This window comes from Podarcis vaucheri (assembly GCF_965113315.1).
Source record: "Podarcis vaucheri genome assembly, chromosome: 5".
Taxonomy (NCBI): domain Eukaryota; kingdom Metazoa; phylum Chordata; class Lepidosauria; order Squamata; family Lacertidae; genus Podarcis; species Podarcis vaucheri.
Window position 1 is genome coordinate 96,916,020 of NC_138763.1, and position 9,061 is coordinate 96,925,080.

The following is a 9,061-nucleotide window of genomic DNA, read 5'->3' on the forward strand; positions in this document are numbered from 1 at the left end:
ATAGGATATTTCTCCATACAATCTCTCCTCCCACCATTCTGGTTTTATAATTCAGTGGCTGCCACCACATGTTTGGTGAGTAACTAGACGCTTAAATAACTATTAGTAATACTAATACATCACCTTCCACACATTTCTCAAGGCAATGTACAAACTACAGTAAACAACAAAAAACAACAAAGAAAACAGCAGCAGATATTTTTTAAAAAAACAATATGAAGTAGACACCCATGGCAGAGCCCTATTCTGCTATGACTAGACACTTGAAATAAGGAAGATGCTGAAAAACAGTAGAAAAAAGGCCAGATGATCTCTTGATAGGTCTTAATTTGAAATCTTCCAACCTTTTTTTCAAGCCCTACTTGCAAAAATCAACAGTCAGAGGAAAGCAGGCCAGGACAAATATATTTTCCACCCAGGAACGGCAACATACAGTGGTACCTCTGGATACGAACGGAATCCGTTCTGGAGCCCCGTTCGCATCCTGAAGTAAACGTAACATGCGATTGTGCATCTGCGCATGTCGCGTTTCCGCAAATGACGTCATTTTGAGCGTCTGCGCATGCGCAAGTGGCGAAACGCACTCTGTCACTTCTGGGTCGCCGCAGAGCGCAACCCAAAAATACTTAACTTGAAGCTACTTCAACCCGAGGTATGACTGTACTTATAACAGATTCTAAATACTTGGTTATTAGCTGACAAGTGAAGATGATCATTTAAACTTTAATTAAAAGCAGTGTATTGTAATTAATGATTATGTTCCACAGAATCCCAGTACCTGTGGCTATTTCAAGATTGAGACTGTATTTATGAGATCCAAGACCATGGCTCCGAACAAAGGTGGCATAGTCATCTTCTCCACTGGCAGCAGCAGAAGTCAACTCAGAATTTAAAGAGTCTTCCATGCCTCCATTCTCCTCCATTTCGCTATTCAAGTCTTTTTTGTTACCAGCTTTCGGAACCAGAGAGATGGAAGGAAGGTCCTTGCTGCAGCAAGGCTGCTCATTATCATCAAGGAAATGTGCCTGTTGAGCTGCCCTCTCCACAGAAGAGCAGGAAACAGTTTTGTCCAGTTCAGCTGTCCTCCAATTGACTGTTTCAGTGTCATTTGCCATGAAGTCAAAGGGATCTGGCATCAGAAGCTGAAAACAATTCTCCATCTCGGTCAGCACAGCTTCGATTTCTTGCGACATATCTGTCAAGTGGTGGTAGTTTTAAAATACTGCCATAAAAATACAGAAAAATCACATACACTAAAATAAGTTTGTTCCCACAGAAGTTATTTTGGGACAGAGTTTAGACTACTTTTTGCCTATGAAACTCTTTCACAACGATAGCACTATATAAATGTTTTCATACGTATTGTTTTTTACCTTGTATTTTTATTATGTGAACCGCCCTGATATCTATGGATGAAGGGTGATATACCAATTTAATACACAATAATAATATAAATAAATAAGTACTTTCCTTATTAAAATTACTAGTACAGTCGAACATCGAAAGTCGAACACCTTGCGAGATGAACATTTTGGCTCCTGAACACCACAAACCCGGAAGTGATTGTTCCAGTTTGTGCTTCCTGCAGCCAATCGGAAGCCGCACCTTGGTTCCCGAACATCTTGGAAGTCGAACAAACTTCCGGAATGGATTGCGTTCGACTTCCAAGGTACGACTGTATTGACATCTCCAAATGAAATTAGGACTAATGCACCACCATTTAAGGCACTAAACCGCACTCACCTGCCATTTCCCTCTCGGCTTTTTTGGCTTTTTCCTTGTAAATATTATCCAACCTTTTTTGTTTCTCTTCATCTCTCTTCCTTTCTGCTAGAGTTCTGGCATTTGTATCTTGAAAATCTACCTACAGAATCGTAGAATATATTTCATTATTTTTGCCGTTGCTGAAAACGTATCGTGCATGTCAAGACAAATTTTCTTTGGTGGTCAACATCTGAAAGGAACAGACTGCACAAAATAATACTTTCAGATATTTCTAAAGAATCTGTTTTTGAGCTAACAATAAAAGCTTCTTCTCAGAAGCTTAGGGCAAATCTCACAGAAAGTCCTTACTAGAAGTAGCACAAGGTGATACTAATACAGATTGTGTTCTATGTGCATGGGAAGGGACACAGAATTTCTTAAGTCGTTCCAATTTAAGAATACTTACCTTTTTCGTTTCAAATACTTAAACGATGCAAACTTTCAGTAGAAACACACATCTAATGCAGGAAATTCATTTTTCAGTGTCGTCTTTGTTAAATAATAAGTATTTTAGCATTACCAATCAGTCTATGTGCAGCAGCACTTCAAAGTAATATAATATGGGTCTTTCATCTACTTATTTATAAAGAACCATATTTTTTTTGTTCACATTTAATATATTCACATCTGCTAGCAATGAACTAAACATTTCCAACACTTTATTCGTATAAAGCCACTAAGTATTCAATCATGAAAGTGAGTATTTAAGTACCTTCTTATTCTGTTTTAGGAAATGGAATCCTAGTGAAAGTTTCTTGTAGGCCTCTCCATATTTCTCATGCCACTCCTGTACAGATTTAATGGCAGCTCTTTTTAGCTTTTGTGCCACTTCCACCGGTGGGGGAAGTGGCTGATCATAGTCTGTTTCCACTGTGAGTTCCAAGAACTCTTGGAAGTTTGAAATGATTAAAGTCCTAAACTGATGGGAACGGGTGAAGAGTTCATCCACAACTTGAAATGCTGACAGCCGTATCTCTGCGTGCTCTTGATTCAGCTGTGTCATCAGCAAGTGATAAACGTGAGTAATATGCTCATCCGAGGACCTTTGGAAAAGTAACCGGCATGATTAGCAAGAAAGCAAATACAGTACCGTCAACAGTGAAGTTTTTGTTTTTTTAAAAGTAACACCCGGGACAAGAAGAAAACTAATTCTCCCCAATTGCTTAACTTACTTCTGAACAAGCATGCACAGGATTGCACCCCCCGCTCCAAATAATAATATAAAGAACAGCCACCATGGAAACGTTTGTTTTTAAAAGAAAGATTCCCAGATTTGCTTTTTATCATATTCTTTTTAAAAGAAAGGTTCCCAAATTTGCTTTTTACAGCAGCTGGGATTCTTTATGCACAAAACGGAAAGATGAAGAAGTTCCCACCAAAGGAGGATGGATAAGTAAAGAGAAGGACTATGTGGAATCGGCATATTTAACAGCTAAAATAAGAGAACTCAATGACAATTGCTTTATGAAAGAACGGAAGCCCTTTTTGGACCATTTAAAGAAATATTACAGTATGATGAATTGGGGAGAAGGGTTTGAACTATAAGCAACAGAACTGGATGAGAGATTGTTGCGTTATTGTGATGATAATAAAAGCGGGGAGACAACGTTCAGTAAAGGGGAGGAATAAAACACACCATGGAAAAATGGGATGGGAAGCGGGCAAGAATAAAACAAATGTATTGGAATGATGTGAACTTTTTGGAAATTTAATAAAAATATATCCAAAAAGGAAAAAAGAAAGAAGAAGAAGGAAAGCTTCCCAGATGAAGATGATGGACTTTGCAAAACTGGCCAAGCTGACAGGAAAAATCCCAAACTAGCATGATCAAGTATTCCAAAAGGACTGGAGTAAATTGCAATTAACTATTGCAGGCAATTAACATCGCTAGTAGGGGTTGCCTGAAGATTTGTTGTAATGAGGATTTCCCATTCTATATTTGTTTAAATTTTGAGTTATTCTGCAATGAGTGCAGTTAGAATTGGGAAATGTACAAAACGCAAGAATTATAGAGTAAAGGTTAATTTTGAAAGCCATGAGGCGGAAGGGAAGGAAGTCGATAGGCTCGAAAGAGCCAGGGAAGTAAAGTGGATAATAATGATGTGAATGTAAGCAGCAAGAATATTGATTGCAAAGTATTGGAAGACACAAGATTTACCCACACTGGAAGAATGGCAGATGATGGTGATGGACTACATGGAACTGGCAGAAATGACTGGCAGAATCTGAGATAAGGGAGAAGAGGTGGTGGAAGAAGACTGGAAGAAATTTAAAGACTACTTGCAGAAATACTGTAAAATTAATGAATGTTAAAGGGATGTTGGATTGAAAATAAGCGGTATTGGTAAAAAGATTAACAAGAATATGTAAATACGGATTGAGAATGGTTGAAAATATATAGTTACAATAGGTTAAGATATTGAGTAAAGATAAATGATAGAGGGTAAGGATTTGCTGAATTAACTATGTGAACTGGAATACAAAAAAGGGGGTGTGTGAGGAGGTCAGGAAACAAGTAAATGAAATATAAGATATGAAAATATTGATTTCTTTTTAACTTTTTTTTTTTTACTTTTTATGTATTTTGTCTTTGTATTTTTGTATCTCTTTTTCTTTTATTATTGCTATTCTTTTTAATTTTGTGAACTGGAATACAAAAAAGGGGGGTGTGAGGTCAGGAAACAAGTAAATGAAATATAAGATATGAAAATATTGATTTCTTTTTAACTTTTTTTACTTTTTATGTATTTTTGTATCTCTTTTTCTTTTATTATTGCTATTCTTTTTTATTTCTTATTTTTCATTTTGTAACCTTTTATTGTCTGTAAAACTTCAATAAATATCATTTTAAAAAAATAATAATGATGTGAATGTATATTATTAAATGGAAATATAAAAAATAAAATAAAGGGGGGGTATTCTACATTAAGAGGTCCATACTTGCACATCTTCTTCAGCTCCTTGAGCTTGGCGGGGTCCAGGCGCGGCTCCCCCGAAGTCGTCAGCTCCTCCACCAGCTCAGGCAGCTTGCCGTCCATTTCTGAAGGGGAAACCCGGCTGTCCGAGGACGAAGCGAGGGCCGCCTCGCTAAGGAAACGAAGCCGCGGCTCTCCGCTGCCCTGCGGGGCGGGCGTCGCCGGCGCCTCGTCCGGAGGCCGTTCCACCCAAGGCCGCTTTCCGCGGTGGGAGACGCAGGCCGCGGAAGGAGCCGGAGGAAGGCCTCGGCCTCTCCCGCCCGCCGGGCCCGCCCCCTTCGCTCGCCTGCTGGGGCGGGCTCCGGGAGAGGAAGGCGGGGAGGAGTCCGGAGGGGAAGGGAAGAAGGGAAGGGCTGCCCCCGCCTCCGGTCGAGCTGCGGGGAGCTGCTGGAGGGCGAGCGCCGGGAAGGACGGGGGGCTGCTTCTTCTTCTGCCGGCTGGCTTCACTTCAGCTTCGCACGGCTCGCCGGCCGCGGAGATAGTCGTGTCCCTTTATCGGCAACTTTGAGGCTGGTGCCCCCAATCAATAATTCTGTTGCTAAGGCTGATGCCCCCCTAATCAGTAGTTCTGTTGCTAAGGCTGTTGCCCCCTAATCAATAATTCTGTTGCTAAGGCTGATGCCCCCCTAATCAATAATTCTGTTGCTAAGGCTGATGCCCTCCAATCAATAATTCTGTTGCTAAGGCTGTTGCCCCCTAATCAATAATTCTGTTGCTAAGGCTGATGCCCTCCAATCAATAATTCTGTTGCTAAGGCTGATGCCCCCCTAATCAATAATTCTGTTGCTAAGGCTGATGCCCCCCTAATCAATAATTCTGTTGCTAAGGCTGATGCCCTCCAATCAATAATTCTGTTGCTAAGGCTGATGCCCCCCTAATCAATAATTCTGTTGCTAAGGCTGATGCCCCCCTAATCAGTAGTTCTGTTGCTAAGGCTGTTGCCCCCTAATCAATAATTCTGTTGCTAAGGCTGATGCCCTCCAATCAATAATTCTGTTGCTAAGGCTGATGCCCCCCTAATCAATAATTCTGTTGCTAAGGCTGATGCCCCCCTAATCAATAATTCTGTTGCTAAGGCTGATGCCCTCCAATCAATAATTCTGTTGCTAAGGCTGATGCCCCACAATCAGGAATGATGCAGGCCTTCCAAGCATCCCTATTTAACAGGTGCAGTCCCAGATTTGCAGAATCCATCCCGGTTTCTGATTTGATCCCGGAATGGCCCGCTTTTCCTTAAGGTAAAGGTAAAGGTACCCCTGCCCGTACGGGCCAGTCTTGACAGACTCTGGGGTTTGCGCGCCCATCTCGCTTAAGAGGCCGGGGGCCAGCGCTGTCCGGAGACACTTCCGGGTCACGTGGCCAGCGTGACAAGCTGCATCTGGCGAGCCAGCGCAGCACACGGAACGCCGTTTACCTTCCCGCTGGTAAGCGGTACCTATTTATCTACTTGCACCCGGGGGTGCTTTCGAACTGCTAGGTTGGCAGGCGCTGGGACCGAGCAGCGGGAGCGCACCCCGCCGCGGGGATTCGAACCGCCGACCTTTCGATCGGCAAGCCCTAGGCGCTGAGGCTTTTACACACAGCGCCACCCGCGTCCCGCTTTTCCTTAGGACGTCCCTATTTTCATCAGAGGATGTTTGGAGGGTATGATAGGATGTCCCTATTTTCATTGGAGAAATGTTGGAGGGAACATCTCTATTCATCAAGGAAATGTTGGAGGGTATAAACTATGTTGCGCAATGTCATAAATTGTGCTTGCTCTCAACTTACTCTCCATTGCTGCTCCCACACTTTCCCTCAGTCCTTCAGGCCCAAATCCCAGTGGCGTAGCGTGGGTTGTCAGCACCCGGGGCAAGGCAAGAAATTTGCGCCCCCTAACCCGTGGATTTGTGCCCCCTAACCCCCAGATGTTGCGCCCGATGCGGCCGGCCCCCCCTGCACCCCCCACGCTACGCCACTGCCAAATCCCAGTGGGGAGAATGGGATGCCTGGACCAGCAATGAAACCTCACGTTGTACTGGCCCTATATTGCCTTATTGCATCGCTAGAGAAATCCTCTTGTGTTGACTCATGCTTGTTTGCAGGATAGTTAAACCAGACTTCCTTGTCCTTGATGTTCTCCATTGTGTTAAGACTGTGGCTCCCATGCCAGCTGGGGATGATGGAAGTTGTTATCCAACATTTCTGGAGAGCATCAACATTGAGAAAATCTTCACTAAACAGTGGGAGATGGTGTTTCCTCTGATGGAGTGGGGACTGCTAATGACTTGGGATGTGTAGAAACCAGAGGCCTTTCTTCTTGGAATAACAGGTTTGGAATTGCCCAAGAAAGATGTTAAATTATTTTTGTATGCCACAACTGCTGCTCGTATTTTGTTAGCTGAAAAGTGGAAAACCCAAGAATTACCAACAATAGAAGAATGGCAGATGAAGATGATGGATTTTTCAGAGCTAGCCGACCTGACCGGAAGAGTCTGTGACCAGAAGGAGGAGTATCATCAGAGTGGAATAAATTTAATGATTATTTAGTTAAATTTGCTGAGTTAAACTAACTGAAAACAGCTTGCAGATACTTAATGGGATTAGGATTTTATTTATGTTAAGTGATGAATTAATATGCTTAATTCCATAAGGTGAAGATCTAAGGATGTTAATGTTTAAGTTAAATTTTATAAAAATTGGGATTTGGAAAACCGTTAAAAGGACATGCAATGAAATTCAACCAAGGGGAAGCGAGGAAGTCACTTAACAAAGTTAATAACTGTAATTTTCAATAAGGCTATGATTTTTGTTTGTTTGTCTTGTGTGTTTGTTTGTTTATAATATTGTGAAAACTAATAAAACAATTTTGAGTGGGATGTGGGAGTTGTAGACACGATTCCTAGCCCATTGTGATCGATGATGGTTCCAGTATTGAAAAACGTCAAAGCAAGTTTTGAAAATAATAATCCTGTTGCACAGATTTTGAAAAGGCACCCTGTGCTCCTTTAGGAGGAAGGGTGGAATATAGATTTCAATAAACTTAAAGGGTACATCTCAGCAGTGTACGGTGAGGAGCATATCAATTTTGAGCAGGAAGGGGCTGCTAAATTATTTGTATTTCGGTGCGTATCAAAGGCCAGTGCTGCTTCCCCTTTAAACGATGCTCACCTGGATTTCAGTGGAATATAAAGCAGAGTTCACAAATATTCACCCACTTTTTCCCACTGCAAATTGGCACTGAGTGGACACAATCTGAAGCAAAGAAGAGCAATCTTGAATCGTCTATTCATCGCTTCTTTTCAACTACAACACTATGCCACCCAACCTGTTTTATCCCCAACAAGCATCTCAGGTTCCAAAGTAACCACAGATGTCTTGCAGCATACCTGCTGGGGGAAATTTCAACATGTCAGTGAATGAGTATTGTCTCCTTAATCATGCTGCAATTCCAAACTCATAAGAAGAAACTTGAACTTTTAAGTTATTCAGTCTGACACACAAAAACCTTCCCTTTGCTGCACCAGTATTAAAGATGGCGAATGGCTCCTGTCTCCCAGTTTCACCTACCCCAAATGCATGCAGTGGAACTGAATAACACCAACTATTCTAAGAAATAGCTGCTATAATACACTAAGATACATGTTTTATACTTGCATGGCGCTGAGGTTAACAGCAGACATTTAACTTGCAGTTTCTCCTTATGTTCTTGGTGCATGATTAATCTAAAATTCTTGACCCTTCAGGCCAAGGAACACAATGTGCCTTCACTAAAATGCTTTAATTCTTAAAAAAATAGCAAAAACTTCTGCAGGCAGAGTTAAGGAGCCCATAGATCATAGCTGTCAACGTTTCCCTTTTTTAAAGGGAAATTCCCTTATTCCGAATAGGATTCCTCGCAAGAAAAGGGAAAAGTTGACAGCTATGCCATAGACAGCCCTCCAGATATTTTTAGACATCAGGGATAATGAGAGCTCTAATCCAGGAACAACTGGAGGGCAATAGGTTCCCTCACCTGAAAGTACTTTGTACATGGTCTTGCAAGAGTATGACATAAATAATGGTGATTAAAAATGGCCTATAATCTTCACAGGTTCGTTCAAAAGCCCTGTTAAGTCATTCAGTAGTCCTTCACTCAGAGGGTTGTGTCAGCAAAGCTGGGTGTTTTAAAAACAAGAATGTAGCCAACTGTTATCTCTCGATTTGCGATGTGTTATAACAGATAAATCTCAAAAGATGCAGAGCAATTGAGCGAAGCCAGGATGCAAGATAAGTGAAATTGTGGAATTTCGCCCCCTTTCACAGGCAGATGAACCTGGAGCAGTCCCCCCTTCTCATTCTGT

The 9,061-nt window shown here is 41.8% G+C and overlaps 1 protein-coding gene across 2 annotated transcripts in view; it reads right to left on the reverse strand.

Moving 5' to 3' along the window:
- UVSSA (UV stimulated scaffold protein A) overlaps positions 1–5,015 on the reverse strand; it is a 50,725-nt gene extending 45,710 nt beyond the window's left edge. For both annotated transcript variants that reach the window (XM_082223115.1, XM_082223114.1), the window contains exons 1-4: positions 4,705–5,015; positions 2,477–2,807; positions 1,744–1,864; positions 779–1,195 (exon numbers count right to left, since the gene is read on the reverse strand). In XM_082223115.1, coding sequence (XP_082079241.1) covers positions 779–1,195; positions 1,744–1,864; positions 2,477–2,807; positions 4,705–4,802 — 967 coding nt within the window. In that variant the 5' untranslated portion in view covers positions 4,803–5,015. The remainder of the gene's footprint in view (positions 1–778; positions 1,196–1,743; positions 1,865–2,476; positions 2,808–4,704) is intronic.
- Between the last annotated feature and the right edge of the window lie 4,046 nt (positions 5,016–9,061).